We start from the raw sequence: 27,857 nt of genomic DNA on the forward strand, positions 1-27,857 counted from the left end.
ACTAGCTCTTCAATCTACAGCCCTTTTTGATGAGAATGGTGACATGAGGACAACTAGCAAGGCTGCTCTGAAGAACAAAATACAGATTCTGTCTGGTGTTCGCAACCAAGAACCTCCCACTGTTGTCATCCTGGATGGCTGTGCAATTTTGTGGACAGTACCTTGGCCTGCAGCTCCAGTTAAAGTCTCGACTTTCATCACAGCCGCAGTTGCCACCATTTTGCGACGAGTTCAGGCAGCACCAGTGTCACATGTGGTCTTCGACAGATACTACAAACTGAGCACAAAATCATGCTGTCGAACCGCCCGTCAGAAGGGGACTAGTCGTGTGTACAACCTGACTGAAGAGTCGCCTCTGCCACAGCAAAGTGTCATGCTGAAAGTCACAGCCAACAAGGAACAACTGATACAAATGATCGTACATCGGCTTTGCAGCATGCAGCCTCCACCAGGAACAGATGTTGTCATCACTGGGCCAGACCCACACCCCATACACATGGGGTCTGGACTTCAGCAAGACCCTCTGTATCATGAAGAAGCTGATGTGCTGATGGCGTTTCACGTCATCAACGAATCGTCATTTGGACAGAGGAACATCAGGGTTGTTTCTGATGACACCGATGTACTCATCATCTTGGCACATCATCTCCACATGAAGACCAAAGGACTGTCCCAAAATATGACTCTGTCCATCGAGTCGTGCACATCCACACATAATGTCATAAGCGTCAACGACGTTATCAGACAGCATGCAACCATAATGCCTAATCTGCTGGCAGTTCATGCACTGACTGGTTGTGACACAGTTTCTTCCTTTGCTGGAATTGGAAAGATGACAGTCCTCAAGAAGCTTGAAGTATTCTCTGGTGAACTGAAGCTTGGGAAGATGTCTGTACCTTTCCAGGAAATCTCTGAGTCATGCCTTCAGTTCACTAATCTGCTCTATGGGGACGAGTCAGGGGCCAATCTGAACACCGTTCGAGCCAACATTTTCAGGAAGAGGATTGCTGGAAAGAAACACATTCCCCCAAAACTGAGTAGCCTTCCTCCGACAATGGCAAGTTTTCAGGCCCACATCAAACGAGCACATTTTCAGGCTGTGCTGTGGCAAGCGGCAGGGGAGCCATCTCCTCCTGATCTGGATCCTGTTGAGTACGGATGGCAGCTACACCAGTTAACACTCCACCCAGCCCTTGGACTTGATGCTCAGCTGCCAGCTCCTGATGAAATTCTCAATTTGGTCAGATGCAGCTGTAAAACTGGGTGCAGCACAGTACAGTGCACCTGCACCAAAATGTCTGTTACATGTACAGCATTTTGCAAATGCAGAGGAACAATTGCCTGCAATAATCCAATGACTGTCATTGCCCCGCCCTACTATGAGGATACATGACCTGTCTTCAGACGCCCTTCAGCCACTATTGATGTGAGAACTAGCAGCAGACACTGGTGAGTGTTCCAGTGTTTTCTCCCTGTTAAACAATTTAAGTGATTTTAATACAACGGTTTCAAGTGTTTTGCGGATCAGCACATTATATGAAAACTAGATGGCGGCCATCTTTATTTCTCTAAAGTAGCCATTTTATCGAATATTTGATGTGTATTTCATCAAGTGTGATTACTTTTCTTTCATTGCATGCTATTTAACTAAGTTTGTACATTTTTTATGTCTTTAAATGCATGATACCCATCACAACATCTTTCACTCTAATTCAAATTGCGGCCATCTTGGATTTTCACTTTTAGACAATAATGCCCAAAGTTTAGGGTATGGCCTCCATTAGATTTGAAATCAGCAATGAAAACTCAGTTAGAATCGCCAAAGAAAAAATCTTTATGACGCAAAACAAGCTTTTTCAGCGGGCGCTTGGACTAATAAGCCTCCGGTGGGGAACCTACCCGCTGGGTGTACTAACACCACGCATGGCACCAGCACTGAGCGGCAACGATAACTATCCAGGTGGAAGTGTTGGTGCTGGCGAGAACGGTGAAGTATGTAAGTTGTCCATCACATCGATAACTGTTAATGTGTGTGTGTGCGTCCGTGTGTGTGCGTCCGTGTGTGTGTGTGTGTGTGTGTGTGTGTGTGTGTGTGATCGAGACAGATACACACAGAAAGAAACAGACGGACAGAGAGTACATGGAATATGATTTAGAGTTTCTCATTACGCCCTTTTTTTTTTCCCCCTCCACGACCATTATTTCCACGATTTTCCTCGCTTTCCCCACTTTTCCGCTCACCCTTTACCTCACATCTTCTCTGGCGGTCCCCCACCCCCACCCCCCACCTTCCTCTCTGTCCTTTTATGTATCTATTTATCTATTTATTCATTTATCTATTCATTTATCTATTTAATATTTTGTTTTGGTTGATAGATTAGTTCATTTCTTTGGTGTCTGTTAGTGTGTTTTGTATCTTTTTTGTGTATGTGTGTGTTTGCCAGCGCGTGTGTGTATGTATGTGTATGTATGTGTGTGTACGAGGCGTGCGTGTGCACGCTCCTGTAAGTATAAACACGCGTGTGTGGGTGTGCACAATTTCGCTGAACGTGGTAACTCAGTAAAAAAAAAAATTGTACAGGACATCGCCCCTTCTACAGACAGCCAGGAATCTCCATGTCCCCCCCCAAAAAAAAACCCCTCCCCTCATCCTCCCACATCCTTGCAACACCAGATGGAACTCCCACCCTGAAAACTAGTCACACACGATCACTCTTCACAGTCAAAACGCCAGCCGTCGGAGGACGCAAACACAGACGAAGCAGCTGGCTGCACTCGTCCGTGGCGTTTTTGTTTTGCCACGGACGTGGTTCGATTCGGGGCAAATAGTTGTTCCACAACACACACACACACACGGGAAAGGGCATAATACAGAATGACAATAATTTCTGTGCACTCGGAAACCCCCACCCCTTCATTTCCAGCGTGGTTGTTGTGAAAACCGAGACAGGAAAGGTCACAAGCTGATATGCGACAAGCGCAATGTGACACGCAATTTGACTGGCCACGGTACCGCTCTGTCGGATATGAAAAAAAAAAGGAAGGGGGGTGTGGGGGGGGGGGGGGGGGACAGATGGTATGGTCCTCTCCCCTTAGGCTCCCTCATCACCACACCCTTCTCGCTTCCCCCCCACTGCCAAATGACAAAGGCTCACAGTCCATAGGCCCCTTTTACACAAAATGGAACTGCACAGATTTCACGTACTATATATAAAAACTCGTCTATCTGCTAATTTTTCTAACATTTTTTCTTATTGTGATTTTCTTTCCTGCAAATTCATATTCCGTTGAAAACGCCACCCGCCTCAAAGAGAGGGAAATAACAAAGAACAAACTTAAGAACAAAAATCAAACGAAACAAATGAACACATCTCCATCCACGCAACCCACTTGAAAAAAGGAAGAAATCTGCAGATAATGATAACGTAGTGCGAAAAAAGAAAGAGAGTGTGACTGTCTTGTCTTACAGCTGTGTTGCCGAGCACATTTCTTTCTAACCCTTTACTTCTCGACAAGGAAGCAGCTGCCATGATTTCAAGTTGAGAAAAGGAAGGCAATCACGACAACAGACAGCATTCATAAACATGCAGGGGGACAACTGGTGTATCATCTCCACCACCCACCCCACCCCACGTCCCCCACCACTCTCCCGCCACCCCTTTCAACTTATCTCTGTGGACTGGGAAATACAGCAGACGGAAAACTGTCCAGAACATCCGACAATTTTTTTTTTTTTTTTTTTGGCGCGTCATGGGCTTAGTTTATTTAACACTTTGGCTGTCTCCGTCGGATGGAGGAGGGCAAAATGTGTGACACAAAACTGAGATGGATCATGCGTGCCTACAGGGCTACTTTACGTCAGAAACAAACCTCTTATTCCTGAAATTGTTGTTGTTGGAGGGGGGAAAAACTGGGAGAACACTGGCAGAAGAATTACAGGACGCGAATAGTTTGGGAACATGGAGAACATAGACATAGGTTAAAGATGTGCATACCAATGATCATTATCACCATTATCATTTTTCACAAATAAAACCGGCTGATGAACAATAAATAATCGTATCATCACTTCTATACCACATTTCATCTCTCCAGATAATTTTCGGTTTACAACCAGCTTCCTGAATAACTGGCGAATCCTTTTCCTCTGAGTCTGGCCTGCTTTGACTGACTAAGGTTTTCATTTGCTTTACAACTGAAGTATGTTTTCTTCACTTCACTGCTCCTGACACTACTGTTCACCATGACGTCAGTAAAGGCTGTAGAAAAAAATCTCTGTCAATACTTTTAAGAGTGTCTAACCCACCCCCACCCCCTCGCCCTCCTTCCTCTCTCTGTCTCTCTCTCTCTCTCTCTAGTCGAATAATTATTCTGAAACGACAGAAATAAGTGATAATAATAAATAAATAAATAGATAAATAAATAAATAAAAGTAAATACATAAACGAGTAAATAAAAAACGAAAGAAGGAAGTGCACAACAAACCAAACAAATCCCTACATGTCCACGACAGGTAAATCACGTCGAGAACAACAGCTGAACAAAACAAAACAAAACGCTTCAAGGGCGGATGGGGAAGGAAAATCACGCTTTTGTGCCGTCCGATTACTGTCTTCCCTTGCCTATATTTCTTATTGTTGTTGTTTTCTTTTTACCCCAACCAATTCTCCGAGCATTCCCCCGGACGTTCTCTACAATCCCCCCACCCCCACCCCCGATCCCACCGAACTTCCCCCTTCTAGATCTGGAAGTTGCTTGCCAGAACCAGAATGAGAATCCCTGACCAGGGATCATTCATTTCCTTCCAATCTTTCTGCCCCCCCCCCCCCCCCCCCCCCAAAAAAAAAGCAAAAAAAAAGCACTTACACCATCCGTCGAGGGGAAAAAATAAGAAAAAACACAAAGAAAGAAAAATGAAAAATAAAAAGCGTTGGACACCCGACTCTCCCCTTTATCCCTTCAGTCCGGGGGGTGGAGGTAGGGTGGGCGGGGGTAGGAGGTGGGGGGGGGCTTGCATTGTGAGCTGTGACCGGACAAGCGGATGTGACGCAAGCCTAGATGGAGGAGAAGGCGGCGCCATGGGCAACGGGCAGGTTCCTTGCATGTACTTCCGGCATCACACTTAATAAGACGGACGACCGGGGGCCTGGTCCTGGCTTTCCTGTCCTTACTTACAACGCGGGGATTTAGGGGGGGTGGTGGAGACGGGGGGTGGGGGGGGGGGACTGATGGAGGGGGGAGGGGGTGAAGACATGCGGAAGGACAGGGGATAAAGCAGCGATGGAGGAGTAGGGGAAAGATGGGTGGGAGATGGGGTGAGAGGAGAGGAGAGACAGACAGACGGACAAACTATACAGACACGGAGACAAGAGAAACAGGCAGGCAGAAAGACGGAGGTGAAGAAAGAGGATATTCTTGTAACTCCGATTCGCCCATTACAAAACTTGACTCCCCCCCCCCCCACACACACACACACACACCCCTCTCCCCTCCCCTTCGAACAACTTCACAACGCCAAGGCGACTTGATCTTGAGGGTGAAAACCAGTTCTGTTTAAAGTTGTTGAAGTCAACTCTTTGGAGTGTGGCACACAAAAAACATGCATGCATACTTCTTTTCTTTTTCTTTCCTCCCCCCCCCCCCCCTGCTCGGCTGGGTTCTTTGTGCTGCATAAAGGACAGCGTGTACGATAAGGACACACGCGCGCGCCACAGAAAAAGAAACACGTCAATTGAGATAAATGTGCACGTGCGCACGTGTGTAAATGAGCCGGTGTGCATGCACACAGTATGTGTGTGTGTGTGTACGAGCGTGCGTGTGTGTGTGTGTGCGTGTGTGCGTGCGTGCATTTGTCTGTCAGTGTGTGAAAGCTTGCGTCTGCGCCTCTGTGTGTGTGTGTGTGTGTGTGCGCGCGCGTGCATGTGTCCCAGCGCACGCTTGCAAACAAGGCGAGCTCCTCTTCCTCATCACCATCCTCCCTGATTTCCCAGGGCGATGCCACGATATTCTTTCCCCGTGTTTTTTCTTTTCTCTCCTTGCAGGAGTGTCCTCTCGCATTCTGGGTGCTTGGCTCTCTCCTTTCGTGATTCATCTCTCTGTCCTTCTGTCCCTGTCTCTCTCTCTCTCGTCTTTTTGCTCATCCTTCCCTTCTGGAGAGGACATCTCTGGGTTTTTAGTGCAGTTGTTTTCAGACTGCCCCTGAGTCCCCTGCCATCACTTCAACTCTCTGTGTCTCATTCACAATCTCTGTCTCTCTCTCTGACTTTCCTTTTTATTTAATAATGATGTGCCTCTCTCTCTCTCTCTCTCTCTCTCTCATGGGCAAATGGCCCAGTTCAGTAAACTATTTGTCTTGTCCTCTCTCTCCCTCTCTCTCTCCCTCCCTCCCTCTCTCTCTTTCTCTCTCTATCCGTCCTTCCCATCAACCCCAATGATTTTTTTTTTCTGTTCTGCAACAACCTTCCACCATCTATAGATATCGTGCAAATTCCCTGCTGCATGCAAAAGGTATTAAGTGTTCTGCATTTTATAAGTTATGCAAGCCCTATTACCCTCCACTCACTCACACACACACACACACAGAGATATATATATATATATATATGATAGATTATATGCATATACACGCGTGCACTCTCCACCCCACTCCACAAGTTCTACTCTTTTTTTTTTCCTTTCTCTTTCTTACCTCCTTCTTTTGTTATGTTTCATTGTTCATAATCACCCGCTCACCAGCCCTTGCTGCCGATTCCCCCACCCCACACCCCCACCCCCCATGCCCTCCCCCCCCTCCCTGTCACTGGCAGCACGCGGCCCCCACAGCTCCTCTGGTCCTTGGGGACTGAGAGGCCCTGTCACTCAGGCTGCATGTGTGGACGTGATGATGGGTAAAATGCACGGCACACACGACATGCACCACAGATAGACACAGAGAGAGAGGGGGGAGGGGGGGCAAGGAGGGATGTAGAGAGAGAGAAAGAGAGAGAGGGCAGGCAGAGAGACAGACAGACAGAGCGAAAAAGACAGGCAAGCAGGCAGGCAGAGAGAGAGAGACAGAGGGAGACAGAGTTAGAGAGTCAGAGACACTGAGAGACAGAGAGAAAGAGACAGACTGGCAGGCAGACAGACAGAGAGAGAGAGGGAGAGACAGAGACAGACAAAGAGTGGGTGGAGTGAGAAGAAAGAGAGAGGGAGGGAGAGAAAGCTGGTGGGAGGTGGGGGTGGTATTATGTTTCAGAAGGGTGCAGGGAAGTGTTGACCAGAAGGTATGGGAAAGGAAGGAAACGATGTGCCTTTCTGGGAGGAAAAAAAGTTTGAATCAGCTTTTCTGATCTTACTTCATCCCCTCCCAAACCCCTGTCCCACCTCCCTCCCTCTCTCTCTCTCTCTCTCTCTCTCTCTCGTGCATGTGTGTGTGTGTGTGTGTGTGTGTGTGTGTGTGTGTGTGTGTGTGTGTGTGAAACAGTTGCGTGGAAAGGGACAGAAGTTCTGAGATGGTGATCAGAGAGAGAGAGAAAGAAAAACAAAGTTTAAAATCACGCGCGCGCGACGTGTGTGTGTGTGTGTGTGTGTGTGTGCGTGCGTGCACGTGTGTGCGTGCGTATGTGCGTGCGTGCGTGCGCGCGTGTATATGTGTGTGTGTACGTGTGAATGCGTGCGTACGTAATACGCACGTGCGACGTTCTTTACATTTTCCTCCACTTCTTGATTCCATGGACAATCACAATCTAAATTTCTATCCAAGTTTTTATGCTTTAAAAACTTGTGGGTTTTTTTTTCCCCCTTATTTAACTATCACTGACCCTGACGGATCCTTTTGATAAAATTAAAGATTGACATTTCTTCCTCTCCAGCTTCCTTCTCACCTTTCTGTTTATGACATGTCCGTTTATACTCCTCCCCCCCCCTCCCTCCCTTAGCGCCTCCTCCTCGATCCGTCCCCTCTCTGTCTGTCCGTCCGTCTCTCTCTCGATCGGTCCCCCCACCCCCACTCACCCCCACTCTCTCTCTCTCTCTATGTATGTGACTGTTCGTCTCTCTCTCTCCCTCTGTGTGTGTGTGTGTGTGTGTGTGTGTGTGTGTGTGTGTGTGTGTGTGTGTGTGGCACTCTCCTTTCTGACAGTTTTAGCAGTGAAAGGCTTTTGCCGTTTATCTGGTGCACAATCACTGTTCTATCTTTACGGTCCAGCCTGTTCTTCTCCATGTTTCTTTTTTTTTTTTTTTAAAGTGTGTCATCTCCCAGCACCTCTCCATACTTTCTTTCTGTCTTTTTCTCTTTTTTTTCTTCTTTTCTTGCATCAGTCATTCTTTTTTTTTTTCTTTTCTTTTCTATCATTCTATTTATTTTTCCACCTTGGTTCTGTCTGCCCCGTCGTTTTTCTTCTTTCTTTTTTCAACGTTCGCTCTATCTGTGTGTGTGTGTGTGTGTGTGTGTGTGTGTTGTGTGTGTGTGTGTGTGTGTGTGTGTGTGTGTGTGTGTGTGTGTGTGTGTGCTCCTTCTTCCGATTTCTTCTTCTGTTTTATTTTTCTCTTTTTTTTTTCTTTCCTTTTCTTTTTTGTGTCTGACGATCTTTTATCTGCTTTTTACTTCCCCCCCCCCCCCTTAACGGTCCCCTTCTTCTCCCCTCCCCCTTTCTCCCCTTCCCGTTCTGTCCTCAGCGAGGGGTGAGGCGGGAAGAAGGGGCCCTGTCAAGTTTTTCTCAGGCCCTCATCCATTGCAGCAGGGGCTGGAGGGGTGGGGGGGGGGGGGGGGGGGAGGGAAAGGGGGGAGGGGGGATGGGGTGGCGCAGGAGGCGGGAAGGCGGTGGTGATGGTGGTGGAGGGGTGGAGGTAGAGAGTGGGGTGGGCGTCAACATGTGCCATGAAGGAGGAGTAGGAGGAGGGAACACAGGGACTACTGGGTGGAGGGTGTGCGAGGAACAGGGGTGTGTGGGTGTGTGTTGGGAGGGGAGTGGAGTGGAGGGGAGTAGGGGACTTGGTGAGGAGGGCTCAAAACACCAATTAACGACTGGTCGAAAATCACACACATGATAATAATACACACAATTATTGTGACTGAGAGAGAAAAACCAGGTAAACTTCTCCACCTCCCCCCTGTAGCACTGTGTGGGGGTTTTTCTTTGTGTGTGTGTGTATGTGTGCGCGCGTGCGTGCGTGCGTGCATGTATGTGCGTGCGTGCGTGCATGTATGTGCGCGCGCGTGTATGTGTGTGTGTGTGTGTGTGTGTGCCAGTGGTGTATCAGTGTGTGTGTGTGTGCGTGTGTGTGTGTGTGTGCGTGCGTTTGCTCGAGCTTACGTGCGTCCCTGTATGTGTGTGTGTGTGTGTGTGTGTGTGTGTGTGTGTGTGTGTGTGTGAGTGAGAAAGAGTACATGCGCGCGATCTTGTGTGTGTGTGTGTGTGTGTGTGTGTGTGTGCGTGCGTGCGCGCGCGTGTGTGTCAGTGTGCCTGTGCGCGCGTGCATGTACGTTCGTGCCCGAGTGCATGTGTGTGTGTGTGTACGCGCGCGCGTGTGTGAGGAAGGGGGTGGGGGGTGAGGGGTTGGAGGAGTGCAATGCATGTGCAAGCATCAGGTGTATGCATCACAATAAGGATGTGGAGATAAGACACGGGGGGATGATGAATTAAATGATGTGACAGTCGAAATTTTCAGTTGAACGGTTGATCTGTGTTCTTCGCTACATGTGTGTGTGTGTGTGTGTGTGTGTGTGTGTGTGTGTGTGTGGCAAATTAAGGTCTATTTCTTTCAATACCATCTCAGCATCACACCCACTCCCATTTTCCCTCCAAGCCTGCTCGAACCTTTCCTGTCTTCCTTTCCCTTTAGTCCAGACTTCCTTTCTTTCTCTTTTCTTCGTACGGTCCGTCCTTTGTTCGTTCTTTCATCCTTCTCACACCTCCCCCCTTTCCATCTTCCCCCCACCCCCGACAATTATTACTCCGTCAGGGTGTTTCCTCCTCCTCCTCCCAAATCCCCCCCCGCCCTCTTCCCACCCCACACCCGTCCCCGAAATCATACACCCCCCCCCCTCCTCCCTTCCCCAAGTCCAGCGCACCCCCCCCCCCCCACCCCACACACCGCTCCTCCCCGCGAACCCCGTTCCAGAGGCTGAGTGTCAAGAGAGGCACCAAGAGTCAAGGATATAGGGGAGGGGGGCGGGGGGAGGGGAGAGAATGTGAGAGAGGAGACAGGGGAGGGGGGGGGATAGGGTGGTGGAGGCAGTGGGGAGGTTGGGATGGAGATTTCCACAGTGGGGGGGACACAAAAGACCCCCCCCCCCCCCCCCCCCTACTAGCTGAGTCATTGTTCTTGTGTTATGTGCAGACCCGGTGGTGGTCTTTTTTTGTTTGTTTTGTTTTTATACTGAGAGAGTTTTGTTTTTATACTGAGAGAGTTTTGTTTTTATACTGAGAGAGTGTGTGACACACTATGAGACAGATCAGAGACTGTGTATGTGTGTGGCATATGTGTAAGTGTGTGTGTAAGTTTTTTTGTAATTAACATGAAATGTGTTTACAAGTTCTCTGGCAAACTATATCACTTGCCGACAGTTCTGAGTCAATGAGAACATAACGGTAACTGATCTTACCCCTTTATCTGCTGATAAAACTTCAAACAACCTTACTCTTTTAATGTATATTCCGTCATTCTCAGCCTTGCAGGCAACTCGTATAATCGTATCAAGCAATCTGTTAGATGATTCGGTAAAAAGTATTCCTTTATTCTTTTCAATTTTTGCACTGCATTAATACACTTTTGTACGTCTGGTCCTCCCCCACGTGTACTTTCACGTGTTCAGTGTTCGAAACGTAACAAGCGCTGCATAAACGAAATATAAATGTTCTGTTGTTCTTCAACCCTCTCTGGTACAAACAAAACGCAAACATCCTTTACATACAAAACGCCTTTATAACTTAAGTAATATTAAACATAAACGAGTGGACGAGGTATCGTTACCAGCGTTCATGTTGACGATAGCAGATCCTGTACATACTATTGTGTACTGCTCTTTTCATAAAATTTTATTTCTGATTTACACCTCTGTATGTTAATACGATTACAATTATCTCACTTTTGGTAAAAACGGGAGAATTAATCTCCCTAATATAAATTTAAGAGAGTATGGTAAATCTCATTGCATAAAGTTGTCATTCACAGCGTCTCATTTATTCAAGTAAACGTTTATGATTTAAATTGATATACCGGTTGCTAAGCATAACATTTTATAAAAATAATTTTCATTCTTGCAAAGATTTAACTTCTACGACTACGTTAATAAAAATCAAACAGGCGCTTTATGCAAAATGTTTTTGCTGAATAAAAATGAAATGTATTTCAAGCTGTAGTTATTAAATGTATTATTTCAGAGTTATTTAACAATGTTTCGCTTAAATTATCTCCCCTCCTCGCCTCTGCAGCTTCTGAGCCGGTGCGCCGCGAAGAGAACACGTCTGTGGAAGGCACACGCGCTCCTCTCTCTCTCTCTCTCTCTCTTTCTCTCTCTCACACACACACACTGCGTGCGAGCGTCTCTTCGTGGCGTTGAACAGAATGAAACGCAGCGACTTGCCTGCCGTTGCCAGCACACGAATAAAGCGGAAAAAAGTTGAGGTGTTGCTATTTATAGCTTTTATTTGCGAGTTTGCTGGTCGTGTGAACTATTCGAGGCTGGTCCCCAAATGTCACTGAACCCTTTCAAATGAGACTTTGGCCTTCCCGGATAAAGCATTTCTCGATTCAGTCTTTCTCATCTCTCACCAGTCTCTCTCTCACTCACACACACACACAAAATAACAACCGCATCGATCTCTCTCTCTCTCTCTCTCTCTCTCTCTCACACTCACACACACACACACACACAACACAACACACTACACACACACACACACCATACACATCAACTGATACTTTTCACACACAAAAAAACAAAAACAAAACAACAACAGCATTCGCATATTCATCCGGTGTGTCACACACACACACACACACACACACACACACACACACACACACACACCGTGTTTGTCACACACACACACACACACACACACAACACAACACAATACACACAGACACACCATACACATCAACTGATACTTTTCACACAAAAAAAACAACAAAAAGAAAACAACAGCATACGCATATTCATCCGGTGTGTCACACACACACACACACACACACACACACACACACACACACCGTGTTTGTCTCGCACACGCACACACACATCGTGTTTGTCACACACACGCACACACACACACACACGCGCGCGGGCGCGCGCACACACACACACACACACTGCCTGCACTCTCTGCAGCTTTCCCCCGATCTCTCTCCCAAGCGGACTATGCTAAGTGCTTTAGGGCGGTTTATACAAATTGGATGAACAATGATTCTACTCGGAAGTGACCCGTTTTGCCCAGCGGTGCTCGGCCTGATTCAGTCACTCCCTCCCCCCTGTTCTGAACACCCGGAGGCTTTTTGGATTATTTTCCTGTGGGACGTAATTGTACTGGGGCGTGTTATTCCAAAGTTTGCTGTGGGTGGGATATATAAAGAAAGTTCAACTCTCCTAGTCACGGGCGCGTGTGCGTGCGTGTGTGTGTGTGTGTGTGTGATCTTCATACCTTGTTCCTGATTCATTTTCCAAACTTCCGCGGTGAAATCTGTCTGAGAGAACAGTTCTGTTCATAACTTTTAAACGCGCTCATACGTTCAGGGAAGGACCGAGACGAAGGCAAACTGACGCAACATTCACAAACACAGAGGTAACTTGAATAATCTCCAACACCCAGCGTGCAAAAATAGGAACCCAACGCAACTACTAAAACCCAACTAGACTGCTTACCATTTCACTGCATTAGCTAAACACACATGAATACCATTACTGCCAGCGGCCCTGAATAGATCAAACGAATGATTGAGCAAAGACTGATAAACTGTCACCCTGTCTCCTCAATGCTCACGTTTTATCAGTTTTCTCACTTCCGCATCATGGCAACTTTTTTTCTTTTTTTTTTCCTCTAGACAGAATTATTTGTCGTCTAAAATGGGATTTACAGAAAGCCGTTTACGGCTGTACAGCTGTCATCAAAAGAAGGCATCAGATATATCTTTTGGCGACAAATACTATTACCCATGACATGCGCGACGCAGACACAACCCACATCCTGACTGACATGTTTATATCCTGTTCCACTTACACCTTCAGTTTATTACTTTCACAACATGCAGACCTATATATTATACTCCTATAAATATCTTTATTACGGTACTCAGAGTTTGTCGCTTACGTTACGTTCGCAGACTACCACGAATTCGACATGCACATAAAGCCATGGCAGCCAGCTTGGCGAAATATATATCATGCAGGGCTCACAAAAAGTTAAAAAGTTAAGTACCACTTGGGAACTTGCACAGTTTTGACAAGTTCTTGTGGGCATTGTGAAATGATGCTGAATTTCCCGCTCCAGCCAGTGTAGTGAGGAACACTCATAAACAAACAGTGCTGTGTTCTTCTGTGGATGGGGTGCAGGTGCTGTTGAATACTAAATGTCGCTTTATCAGCAAACGTGTCAACAATTTCTCTTTTGCAGATAATAAAACTAAGTCTTGAATCCGAACATGTGGGTGAATACGAAAAGCAGTTTCCTCTCTCTCTCTCTCTCTTTCTCTCTTCCACTGTGTGTGTACATACACAAATATACACAAAAACACACGCACGTAATTATACACACAGACACAGACACACAAACACATGTACACACAGACAGAGACAGACAGACACACAGGCAGACACAAACACACACACACACACACTCACACACACACATAGACACACACACACACACACACACACACACACAGTTAACGAAAATCAATACAAGCCCATCCCTCCTCAACCACCGCATGATTTACTGTATCGGGCGTAAACCAGATAACATAGCGTACAATCATTGTTATCATTGTTTACACGCCTGTAGCCAACCGCCTGAGGCTGTGTCTGGACACAGAAGTGGTGTTGTACCTCTGATCCCGTCACACACCGAAAATGGAAGAAAAAAAAAGGGAAAAAAAAGAAAGAAAAAGTTATATATACGCTAACTTCCAAATGCTGATGCGCTGCACTGGTTCTTTTCTGGCTTCCGTCCACAACAAATACATAAACAAACAGATAAATAATAACACGAAAAAAAAAATCAACAAAACATTTTTGTTTTTAATGGATCCAGATGTATTTGTTCCTTATGGTTGTGTGTGTGTGTGTGTGTGTGTGTCTGCGCGCGCGCGCGTGAATGTGTGTGTGTGTGTCTGTCTGTCTGTGTTCTTGTGGTGGTGGTAGTTGTGTGCGTGTGCGTGTGTGTGCGTGTGTGTGCGCGCGTGCGTGCGTGCGTGCGTGCGTGCGTGCGTGTGTGTGTGTGCGTTCGTGCGTGCGTGCGTGTGTGTGTGTGTGTGTGCGTGATTATTATCGTCATTAACTGCTGCTGTTGTTATTGTTATTTTCATCATCATCGTCATCACTCTTATTGAATTTTAGCAGTCATCCTTGTCGTCAGTCTCGGCCATGGGAGCCGCTCTTGCAGGCAACTATGCGCATGACCGGATGCACGTGCAATAATAATATGCGCAATTTAAAATCAATCAACACTTGCCCATGACAAGCACTATTGTTATAGATGTAGCGCTTGTACACAGCCTCTAATCGATATCGGATCAAGACAAATCAGTCCCCAGGCCCGATCTCCATGAACAATTCACGTGGACGTGCATGTGAAAAGCCCGTAGATAGACACCCGCTGTGGACGGGTCCTCTGTAAAATTGATGGTTCCAGTGTTGCGTGTCTCACTGCCACTTGAATAAGTTCAAAAGAACTATGCTGTTGAGTGTCCCTTTGTCTACATTGAGTGAGTCCACTGCCGCAAATGGTATGATTCTCTCTCTGTCTCTCTGTCTGCCTCTGTCTCTCTCTCTCGCTCCATACTCTCTCTGTCTCTTTCTCTCTCTGTCTCTTTGTCCCTTATATAGATTTCTCTATCATCTGATGGTATGTGTCTGTGTGTATATGTCTATGCAGGCTCTCTCTCTGTGTCTCCCTGTATGATTATTTGAGTGTGTATCTGTCTGTCTGTCTGTCTGTCTCCCTCTCTCTCTCTTTGCTCTCTGTTTCTTGTAAAGATTCCTCTATCCTCTAACGGTTTGACAGTTTCTCTGTCTGAATCTGTCTGCCCGGCCCTTGTGCTAGATTCCTCCATCCTCTAAATTAGAATGGTATGACTGTGTCTGTTCCTCCCTGTCTCTCTGCTGCCTTCCTTGTCTGCATTTTCCTCCATCCTCTAACAGTATGATTGTCTCTGTCTCCATCTTATGCGGTCTGTCTGTCTGTCTGTCTGTCTCTCCCCTCCCTCCCCCCCTCTCTCCCTCCATAACCTCTCTCTGTCTGTCTGTCTGTCTCTCTCCATACTGTCTGTCTGTCTGTCTGACTCTCTCTCTTTCTCCATACTTTCTGTCTATCTGTCTGTCTCTTTCTTTCTCTCTCTCCACACTGTCTGTCTGTCTCTCTCTCCCATTCCTCCCCCCCTCTCTCTCTCCATAACCTCTCTCTGTCTGTCAGTCTGTCTGTCTCTCTCCATACTTTCTGTCTGTCTGTCTGTCTCTCTCTTTCTCTCTCTCTCCACACTGTCTGTCTGTCTGTCTGTCTGTCTGTCTGTCTGTCTCTCTCTCTCTCTCTCTCCATACTGTCTGTCTGTCTGTCTCTCTCTCTCTCTCATTTCCCTTCCCCGTGCGCATTCGTGTCTGACCAGCAATTCACTCTCTATTGATCACATCGATCAAGCACACTACCCTTTTTCGTTGTATTCCTTTTGAGGATTCAGGTCCGGGATTATTGCAGTCTGAAAGAATTGGATGGAATCACACTGACGTATGCTGTAATCAAAGTGGCATGGGCTGGGTCGAATTACGTGTGCGTTTGTGTGTGCGTGTGCGTGTGCGTTTGAGGTCTGCCTTTGATAGTGCTTGCGTTTGTGTGCGCTAGCGTGTGTGCATGCGCTGGCGCGCGAATATAGGCGCACCCGCGTTTAGTACACCTGCCATTACATGAGTGCGCAAACATGTTCAACCTTCGTGTATACATGTGTGTGTGTGTGTACGCAAGCGCGCGAATATACGCATGCAAATAATTATGCACGAACGAACACTTGAGCGCACACACGCACAAACACACGCATGCGCGCGCGCGCGCGTGCGCGCACACACACACACACACACACACACATGCGACGACAAAACCACACGATTTGTCACTTGGCGCGCACCCACCCACCCACACACACACACACACAAACACACCACAGGTACATTATTCTACAGAGACTGGAAACCTCGATACCGCCAAGACCTTCAGTGACGAAGTAGGCCAGTCCATTTCGAGGTTTCAGATGTCATTACGCAAGAAAAAGAAGGGGAAAAAAGGGGGGAGGGGGGGAGGAGGGATACAGGTGGGATGGAGGAGGGGTGAGGATCGATGAAGACAAAACGAACCTCAGTCCCAGCAGCCTGCCTTAATTGCCTGTGTGGCTTATGAAGGAGACAGGCCCAGCTAAGACAGGAATAGATCTGGCTTGCTGATGCACGTTTCCATCTTCTTCTTCTGTTGCTGCTGCTTCCTCTTTTTCTTGTCTTTCTCCCTCTCTCTCTCTCTTTTATATTTCTCTGTTTCATTTCGCTTCCTTCTCCCTCCCTGCAACCTCCCCAGCCCCCACTTCTGCATCCCTCCCTCTCCCATCCCTACTGCCATGAGATGGACAGTCTGCGTGTCTGTTCCTTCCATCTTAAGGTTTCATTTGATCTGGATGCGGGGAAGTCAAGTGAAGTCAACTCTACTGTCTCTTCAAAGGGAGGGATTCACATGTGGTCACGTTTGTTAATACAATACATAGACGTACAGACAGAAAATAGACAGAAAGATAATAGATAGACTGATAGACAGACAGACAGATAGATATATACATAGGCAGATACAGAGATATGGTGAGGTACATGAAAGTTTAAAGGTAAAGGAGGTAGGCATGGTACAAAACGACACGACAGAGGGCGACATATGGTCAGGATATCCCCCCACATACTGTTCCCTTCCCCCCCGGATCTTTATCAAAACAGCATTTGTTTTAAAATATAGATGTTTTGTTCTGTTTCTCTCTCTGTGTGTGTGTGTGTGTGTGTGTGTGTGTGTGTGTGTGCATGTGTGTGTGTCTGTGTCTGTGAGTGTGTGTGTGCGCGCGCGCGCAAGGAAAGAAGGGCGAGATAGAACCTCTGTAGCCTTTACCCAAGTTGCACTTCCAAGCATGTAATTCCGTTTAGATAATAAACAACACCCTGCAGTGTTTGTGTGCACGTGTGAGAGAAGTGTGCAAGAGTATCTGCGTGCACTTCAGTTCACAAACGAGCATGACCTGGCATGCACGCGTGCAATGTCAAGGAGCAGGTAACTCCCTCTGTTCTGTTCGGCTACTGATACGCGTGTTGCACACACGCGAACGCGTAATGCTTTCACATGCGCACGGTGTGGTGTACATGCACGCGACGTTGAAAATCACCGGTATCGGTGTTACAGGCATGGAACTGTACATTCAGGATGCAAAACAGCGTCCACTTAGTACATGCACGCAACGTGAAAATCACTGGTATCGGTGTTACAGGCATGGAAGCGCACACTCAGGATGCAAAACAGCGTCCATATACCCTGGAAGGGCGAGGCTCAGTGTCGTGCGCGCACGCGTACAGACCGGTTGGAGGAGCGACATAAAAACCAGTCGCCAGAAGCCTGTCTAGAGTGGACATAAACTGTCTTCCACACCCGCCATTTCCCCGTCCCGACCTAACCACCTACGCTGACAGTATTCTCCGCTTCTCTCCAACCTCCTCACTCCCTGAATTAACTCTGTGTGTGTGTGTGTGTGTGTGTCTCTCTCTCGCTCTGTCTCTCCTTCTCTCCTCCCTCATTCTCTCTCTCTCTCTCTCTCTCTCTCTCTGTGAATCGCTCCCTCTCTCATAAAGTGTGGCTATCACTCAAGACTTCTCTCAGCTACAGGACACGCACATTTCTCCACCATTAGGCCCGAGATGGAGACGAAAAGTCTTCCGAGTCTCTGAACTCTCTGGCACCGACTTTGGCCACCAGGATTATTTCCCTCCCAACCACCCCCCACACACACACGCCCAACTCCCCCCCCCCCCCCCCCCCCCCCCCCCCCCCCCCCCGATCCCCCAAACACGCCCATCCCTTTCCCCCACGCCCCAACCCTGAAGCCAGTTACTTCTCACACCAAGATCCGCTGATAAATTTTTTTTTTTTTTTTAAACACAAAAAACCCCAACGATATAGACATACCGACACGCAGACTCACGGAAAGACAAACATACACAATCTGCCATTACCAACAACAATGTAAGCAGAACATTTCTAGACACACGTACAACACAAGAAGGGGGCGGGGGGTGGGGGGTGGGGTGGGGGGGGGCTTGGGGCTGAGGGATGCAATGCGTGGATAGAGATCCACGTAAAGGAAAAAGTAAAGAGAAAGAATAACTACAAAGAGAATCAAATAACAGATTTCTCGATCTGAAATCAGGGCTGCTCTTTGTGAAGCAAGAGCATGCATTGCTACAGTGCAGTGACACACGTTTTTGTGTTTTTTTCTGTCAAAATTTCATTGACAGAAATTTGGCAGGGACAACTGTTTTTGCTGTGGGTCCTTTTAAGTGCGCTGAGTGCATGTTGCCGAGATAACATATTCTGTGTTTCAGACCAGACCATATTTTTTTCCTGTTTAGTGTGAATGGGTAGCACCCAGATTACCACTCAAGGTCCAGTAGCTCCAGTGGAGAAGCAAGTAAAGTCCCAGTCCTGTGCAGGACTCGAATTAATGAAGTATTTGCTTCCTTGTCGGGCATATTATCACTAAGCCCACTGTTCCACGTACAACACACATAATATTATAATCAACAAATCACATAAAATACAAAAACAAGAAAAACCCAATTTTCTCGCAATGCGCGAACAACACACACACACACACACACACACACACACACACACACACACAAGTAAAACAAAAACACCTACCTTCCACACACGTCAACTGCATCACCATCAGCAGCCACAGCGACGACGACACAAGCCACGCCCACGTGAGCGACCTTGCGCAGCGACCCAGGAGAGCGCAAACACGTGGAGGCATGGTAGATCTAGCTCCAGTTCCAAGCGCACTGCCCGCCACACCATTGGTCGACGACGACGGCTATACATCCAATCATAACACAGGTCACAACAGGTTTGTCGCGCATCTCCGGCGATTGGAGGGGAGGCAGAGGCGTGGCTTTCACACGTTGCTAATCCAATGGCAAGGCGTCACTCGTACCCGACGGCATTATCAGTCATTCCCTCTGCACGCACAAAAAAGAAAGCACTTCGGCTGTGACAACTGTGTTTTCAGTAAGTGAGTGTGTGTGTGTGTGGGGGGGGGGGAAGAGGCAGAGACGAAAAGACCAGACAGTCGGACAAACATATAGACAGACAGAAACAGAACCAGAAAGACACAAAAAGAGAGAGAGGGAAGGGGAAAGAATGAACGAACGAACGAACGAGAGAGAAAGAGAGAGGGGGGGTGGGGTTCAAATAATTATAACGAATTAGATACATTCATAAACGAATGAATAAAATACTGATCGCGAAAATCCCGCTGAAACTTTTTTTCCCCCCGAGCTTTCTATTACCTTATACTGAAAATAAATGAAACAGAATTAAAAGCAATAATATTGATGATAATAATAATAATAAATTATGCTAAAATGGATTCGATCGTAAAGAGCCTCACAATCTTGCCAAAAGTCAGAGAAACGAAAAATAAAAATAAAGTATGTTAAACATGACACTAAGTGGAATCTAGCCCCCTTTCCTTACCCCTTCCTCCTATTTCCCCTTCCTTTCTAAATTTCTAAATCAAAAATTCATTTTAAATCACGGAGGAATAATCATCATGTCATGCATATCGATCGGCAATCAGGTGGAAGCAGTTCTTACAGACTCTCAAGCTTTTGTCAGCCTGTAGTTGCTAATGTTCTGAGCAGTTCCACACGTCCACTCAAGAAGGTGGTATAGAGGTTAAGCTCTTTTCAAGAGGGAAAGATGGGAGGGGGGGATTAGGGAACAGAAAGAAGACAGTGGAACTGTGAGGGGGAGACGTTGTGTTTTATGACAGACCCTGTCGTTTCTTTCCACTTTCAAAACACACCCTATGCTTCTCTCTCTCTCTCTCTCTCTCTCTCTCACTCACTCTGCTTATTTTCCAGCGTTTAATTTACATTCGCGTTTCATTTATAAGTTTATCTAATTCTACTTCGTTTTTGTTGTTGTGTTTCATAATAATTGAGATGAGGATAAATTTATCATGCATTTATATTATGCATACACACACACACACACACACACACACATATATATATATATATATATATAATGAGAGACAGAGACAGAGAGTTTCAATTCAAGACTTTATTCCAAACAGTCCCCCTTGGGAAAGAGATACACAACTATGTCATGCAGATATCGATCAACAGTCAGACTCTCAGCAGTTGCCAGCCTGCACTTTCAATTTTCAAAGCAGATCTACTGAAAAGGAGGCCATAAAGATGTTAAGCTCTTTTTATAGGGGGTCTGGGGGGTGTAAGGCGTGGGGGGGGGGGGGGAGTTGAGGAAACAGGGAGGTGAAGGAGAGAAGGTGGGTAGAAAGCAGAGGGGAGTGGAATGGGGAATGGGGTTGTTCCTTGAGAAACACCATGGTTTTTGTGTCACGACAGACATCACCCACTTTCTCCTTTCAAAACACATTCTGGCCTTTTTTTTTAAATTATTTTTTTACCCCATCTGCCTGCGTTTTCAATTTGAACTAGCATTTCCTTACAATAAACGTGTTGGATGCTTTTTTTTTCGGAGTTGAGGATAAATATATCTTGCATGCATATTGATCGACAGTCAGTCCCCCAGCTTTTGTGAGCGTGTACGTTTTTAATCTTCCGAACATGTCTACCTTAAAAAAAAAAAAGAAAAAAAAAAAAGAGGAGGGGCAAAGAAATCAACCTCTTTTTAAAAAGAGGTAGGGGGGTGGGAGGGGGGGGTGAAGGGAGGAGAGAAGGTAGATAGAAAAGTGACGGGGGGGGGGGGGGGGGGGAGGAGGTGTTCCCCGATGAACAATGCGGCGTTGTGTCTCATGATAACCCTGACCTACTTTCTCCCTCTAAAACACACTCTGAGCTTTTTTTTCTCCTTTGTTCTTCAAATTTCAAGTTCAATCAGCGTTTCGATGCAGTAAGCTGCTGCTGTTGTTGTTCTTATTCTTGTTGTTGCTGTTGTTCTTAACTGAGCGGAGCTGGGGATAATTACGTCATGTCTATCAAATTTTTAATGGTTGTGTGTGTGTGTTCGGGGTGTGTGTGTGGGGGGGGGGGGGGGGGGGGAAGGAGGGGGGTGCGGGGGGAGGAGGGGGGTGAATTGGAGATCCCTGACGAATACAATGGCCACTCGTGTAAGCACAGACCTGTCAATCACCCATTGAAAAAAGACTTCTTTTTTTTTCTTTTTCTTTTTTTAAACCCTCCTCGTCTGTTCTTCTGGGAATTAATTTCAGTCGAGAGTTTCCATTCAATAATTCTTGTTTGATTTAATTCATCAATTTATCTATTTATTTTTTTACTTCAGCAGAGTGTTGTCTCATGACACTGACACGGGGGAACGTCGTCGCCGAGACAACAGGAGAACGAATCCCGAGGGAGAGGCTGTATGCGAACAGGGAAGTAAGTAACGCCAACAGAACGGCGAGAAAGATTGGGTCAGAAAAATAAATAAATAAATAAAATAAAATAAAATAAATAAATAAAAGGGTTTGTCGAGATTTTCCAATTTGTTACGTCCAGGCGTGGCGTTACGTGATTAGATCACACTTCACACACACACACACACACACACACACACACACACACACACAGTGGAACCCGACAACCCAGCACAAGAAGTACACAACTGGATGTTTATGACAATCCTCTGAGTTACACAGGCATTACACGTCAACATCAATATGATGCATAACAGATCCTGTGCACGTACATGACAAGCCTCAACTTCTTCTCTTTTTTTTTTTTTTTTAATGGCAAAAACTCCTGACACTATCCATATCACAATCCAACTCCTAAATCACGCTGCAACTTGAGAATGAAATTGCACCTGTCAACGTCTGTGTTATCTGTTGTATATATTTATTTTATCAAATGGCGTTTGGAAGGTTTTGTTGCTGTTGCTGTTGTTCCTTTTAAAGAGGAGGGGGTCTCCGTGTGTTCATGTTTTCAATTCAATGTTGGAAGCAAAACGAGTTTCCCCGCCGTTTGAATCTGTATTTCATTATTAATCATTGCTGTCTTGAACAAAATCTCATAAGTATCCGTGGGTGGTCAGAATGTTTGATAGGACGTCACGAAAAAAAAAAAGCAACGTCCATTTTGTAATAGTATTGTTCTTCATTATTGATAATAATAATTATTATTATTATATTTTTATAGCGCTGAATCTTGTGCAGAGACTAATCAAAGCGCCTTCGCACCAGTTATTCACACGCATGCATAACTCTAAAACTGGAAAAACTGAAGACAAGGAAGAGGCAGGGAAGGGAGGCTATTTTGGGAAGAGGTGGGTTTTAAGACCAGACTTGAAAGAGCTGAGTTCGGAGACCTGGCGAAGAGAAAGAGGAAGTTCATTCCAATTGCAAGGTCCAGAGACAGAGAAAGAACGGCGGCCAACAGTCGAGTGTTTGAATCTGGGTATGCGTAAAAAGAGTGGATCCGAAGCCGATCGTTCAGAGCGAGATGGTGTGTAAAGGTGAAGGCAGCCACAGAGATAGGAAGGGGCAGATTTGTGAATACATTTATAACACTGAGTGCTGATCTTGTACTTAATTCTGTGTGAGACAGGTAGCCAGAGGAGATGTTGCAAAAGAGGAATGATGTGCTCAGATATTTTCTTTCTGAGAACGAGTCGGGCAGAAGAATTTTGCATGCGCAGAAGGGACTGAATGGATGAAGCAGGCAAACCAGACAATAGAGAGTTACAGTAGTCAAGGCGAGAGAGAATGAGAGAAACGACTACAAGTCTAGACGTCACTTCCAAACAAATAAATACGTCTTGTGAGACTGACAAATAATAACACAGAAATGCACAAAATAAATAAATGAGTTTCAGTTTCAGTTTCAGTAGCTCAAGAAGGCGTCACTGCGTTCGGACAAAACCATATACGCTACACCACATCTGCCAAGCAGATGCCTGACCAGCAGCGTAACCCAACGCGCTTAGTCAGGCCTTGAGAAAAAAAGGGATACTATGATAAATAAATAAATGAATGAATAAATAAATAAAAAGGTAAGGATCTGAGGGCGAGGGATGTATCCACCCCCCACAACCTCACCCCCTTTATCAACCAAATAATCTTTCAGTTAATAGGCATTGATCCTAAAGGAAAGAAAATACCGACCATAATCATTCAATACCACAATACAGCTCAGAACAAGCTTTCATAATATGTCACAGTATTAACGATAGCCTTGGCGAACTAAAACATTACCGAGTGTGCACAACCATCCACACATTTCTGTACACAGAGACACTGGAAACCACTGCTCGCTTAACGTTTCCCAGTATCCGCATAAAACCTTCAGCCATAAATCCTTTGCCGTCTTCATGGGGAAAAAAATTAACTGCACTTTTTTTTTCTTTCCTCTGGCGAAGAACCAAGTCCAACCTGGTTTAATCTTCGTGCAACGAAACCTATTTCTTGTTTCATAATCACTGCTCACTGCAGTAAATTTCACTGAGTGACAGCGAGCAGAGAGAGAGAGAGAGTGAGAGAACGTGTGTGTGTGTGTGTGTGTGTGCGTGCGTGTGTGCGCTCTCACACATGTGCATGACCAAAGGCATCACTGCATGAGAATAACCGAAAAGAGGATGTGCTATATGTGCATGAAAATAGATTCGATGCGTGATGAGTTTGTATATGAGTAAAGAAAACAATAAACTGGGTGGCAACGTTCCCCCCTCCGCCCCCACAAAAAAAAGAACAAAAAAAAGAACAAAAACCACAAAACACACGAACTTCGAATTCCGTGCACAGGTATCTTCTTTTCTAACAAAGAAATATCCCCAAACTAACCAAATCTCAACAAGCACATCACACCTGACACCTATTCGTTCGGCTGTCCTGTCGCTTCGACACAACCTAAAATTCCTGCAGCACCACACACACACACACACACACACCTCTGCAAAATACCTTGCACACACACACACCTCTGGCAAAATATCTTCCAACATCTGCAAACCAACTTAACTGCATGCTCAATATACCTTTGCGTTCCAAAACAACCCTCCACAAGACACGAAAACACCTTTGTTTCTCTCTCACAATCTGGATGGTGAAGGGGAGGGGGTCGGGGGGGGGGGGGGGTGAGTGTCTGCCCAAACAAGCGTGTTTCACGTGCAAGCCGTCAAGTGTCACACGTGGTTTTCATTATTGCCTTGTGTGTAAGTTGTGTCACGTGTGTGTGTGTGTGTTTGCTGGCTGGATCGCTTCGAAGGCAGGTGCAATGGACAAGCTTGGCTTCTTCTCCACCTTTTAGCTGTCTTTAATATACATGGTATGTCAGTGTTGCTTTCTTCTACGCCTCTCACCTGTCTTTTATGTACAGGGTATGTTTTACTCTTGCTTCCTCTGCCTTTCACCTGCCTGCTATGTATACGGAAAGTTACTGTTGCTTGCTTCTTGTTAATGATTGGACACATATGAGATCACCCCTCCCCCATCCCCTATTCGCCCACACGCACCCACCCACCTCTCTCTCTCTCTCTCTCTCTCTCTCTATATATATATATATATATATATGAGCATAAACATATATACAATTATATATATATATACATATGTATGTATGTATATATATATATATATATATATATATATATATATATACATATCTTTCATGAGAGTGAGTGAGATAAAGGTGAAGGGGCTGAGGGTTAGAGATGATACAGGAGCTAAATCGTATCATTAACTTCAACGGATGACAACAATCCCTTCGACCAAGTGAGTTCTGTGCATTCTACCTCAGCATACTTGTGACTGAAACGCTTATAATACGGCAGTACAATTCATCTTTTTCTTTCATTCAAAAATTAAACGTTGGAGACCACGTCTCTCTATAACTCCCCTTCCCGCTGCAACCCCCTCCTCCCTCCGTTCCCTCACCCAGACACAAACACACATGTATGCACCACAAACACGCGCGCGAACGCACGCGCAAATACACACACATACGCGAGCACACGCAAATGCACATATGCGCGCGTACATGCACACACACACACACACACACACACACACACACACACACACACACCATTCTTTCCACAAACTGTCCACGTAACAAAACCCTGACGACCATAGCAAAGTTCACATCAGATCCTCTTTCGCAATACCGCAACATGAAAACCGATTCATCTACGCAAATTACAAGTTTATCGCCAACACGAGCTTTCGTCCGTACAACCGATGCTGACATAACCCATTCGGTGTATTTGCAGACACATCCTTCTTGTTGCAACGCTCAGTAAAATCAACATCGGTGGGGAAAACACACACACACACACACACACACACACGGATTTTGTTTCTTCTTTAACTGAAATGGTCAACACCAACAAAAAAGCATGCTCATTTCTCAGAAGGGGAAAAGGGTGATACAGGGGTACACAGAGACCAAACCGCGACAGACTGACCGACAGACAGGCTGAGACAGATATACTGAGACAGACAAAGGAGAAGTGAGAGTGCTGGAGAAAGAAAGAGGGAGAAGGGACAAGACACAGACAAGACAAAGAAAAATGAAAACACAAACAACAACAATTTTTTTTAACTACTATGTTATGTCATATGTATGTATGCTTGTATGCGTGTGATTCTGTATATGTAGAATTATATATGTGCATGTTCGTATATGTGTGCATGTAGTGTTTGTATCTATGTATGTTTATTTACCGTGACAGGTGGTACTTTCGCTGTGTATTCTGGTTTTCTCAATGTGGACACACACACACACACACACACACACACACACACACACACACACACACAAATATATATATATATACATATATATATATATATGCGCTACACACGTGAAATATACCAACAGAACGATGTTTCAACAGGAAAAGAAAGAAAGAAAAAACGATTTCCAAGGGGTAAAACACACACACACACACACACACACACACACACACACACACACACACACACACACACAAAACATCAACAACAAAATACTGTTTCTTTCGCAGGCTACAAAAGTGTCAGACTAACAGGAAAGGAAACCCAGCAGACAGAAGCAAAGCCATACAGCCGTTCTCTATTCATCAATCAATCCATCACCTTGGTACGTCCACGGCAGAGGGCCCTCCATCCATCAACAGAACAAGTGGGTCAGGAGAACGAAGCTTTAAGGCGTGAACCAACTCCCTTACTATATACCCCATTCCGGAATACCAGCAATTTCCCCCCCCCCTTCCTCCCCTCCCCAGCCCCCCTACCCCCACCCCCACCTCGCCCCTCACCCCTTCTAATACAATGATTTTTTTTTTCTTTTAATAACCATCACAGTACAAATTCAAGCACATGAAACCAGTGTGTTGATACTTATCAGTTGTAAGTTGATTCCTATGCATTTGGTTAACAAGGATACTATTATTGCAAGAAGGATACGAGAGAGAGAGAGAGAGAGAGAGAGAGAGATAAAAGAAAGGAACGAAACAAAAAGAAAAGAAAGAAAGAAAAAAGAGATCAATATGTGCATGTAACTACATCGCTTAACCGTCTCCCCCCCTCTCAAGTTTATTTATTCTATTTTTCTCCCATTTCCCTTACCCACTTCTGTGCTTGAGAGAGAAAGAGACAGACAGACAGACAGACAGAGACAGAAGACACAGATACAGACACAGACAAAAACTTCAACTCTGGCAGCAACTTGTTGCAGCGATTACACCGTAGTAGACAGGGAAGAGGTAGGAACGACTATTTTCCTTTCAGTTTCATACATACGTTGCACTTCATATACCGGTATTAACAAAGACAACAGCGGCAACTTCAACAATACAAACATTCATCTATAAGAATATGCACAGTGATCAGACTGACATTGATTGTAAATCTGGTTGTTCCTGTTGATGCCGTGTAGTAAACCTGCACATATAAACTGAGTTATCTCCGAGTTATGTGTATATTCTGTTTCAGTCTTCTTTATTTGAAGTTTAACCCTTCAAGACCAAGCGGTCTTTGCAAAAAAAAAAAAAAAAAAAAAAAAAAGGGGGGGGGATCGCATACGATTTTTTAACCGTTATTTCAAATCGCCGTTATTCCGATAAGTATAGAACCGTGGGCTTTTTTGTTTCAGTCCTCGAAATAAACAATAACCACGAAACTAAATACATAAACATAATAACCAAACAAACCAATGAACTAGCTCACCCATACGAACACGAAACTCCAAAGCCCGTACCACAGGCCCTGCCCGAAACAATCTAAAATCAATGTAAGGTTCGTGTATCCCTTGGTCAGTCTGTCCTACCAAATGCTGCCAAGTGGCCAGTTCGGATGGCAGGACCCCCGAAAACGGAGTATGGCTGCCTCAATGGCGGGGTAAAAAAATGGTCGTACACGTAAAAGCCCACTCGTGTACATACGAGTGAACGTGGGAGTTGCAGCCCACG

At 45.7% G+C, this 27,857-nt stretch overlaps 1 protein-coding gene across 2 annotated transcripts in view; it reads right to left on the reverse strand.

The window, feature by feature from the left end:
- LOC143284753 (neuroglian-like) overlaps window positions 1–27,857 on the reverse strand; it is a 181,079-nt gene that overhangs the window by 124,196 nt on the left and 29,026 nt on the right. For both annotated transcript variants that reach the window (XM_076591720.1, XM_076591721.1), the window contains one exon: window positions 19,125–19,444. In XM_076591720.1, coding sequence (XP_076447835.1) covers window positions 19,125–19,239 — 115 coding nt within the window. In that variant the 5' untranslated portion in view covers window positions 19,240–19,444. The remainder of the gene's footprint in view (window positions 1–19,124; window positions 19,445–27,857) is intronic.

The sequence above is a fragment of the Babylonia areolata genome, chromosome 8, assembly GCF_041734735.1.
Source record: "Babylonia areolata isolate BAREFJ2019XMU chromosome 8, ASM4173473v1, whole genome shotgun sequence".
NCBI lineage: Eukaryota > Metazoa > Mollusca > Gastropoda > Neogastropoda > Buccinidae > Babylonia > Babylonia areolata.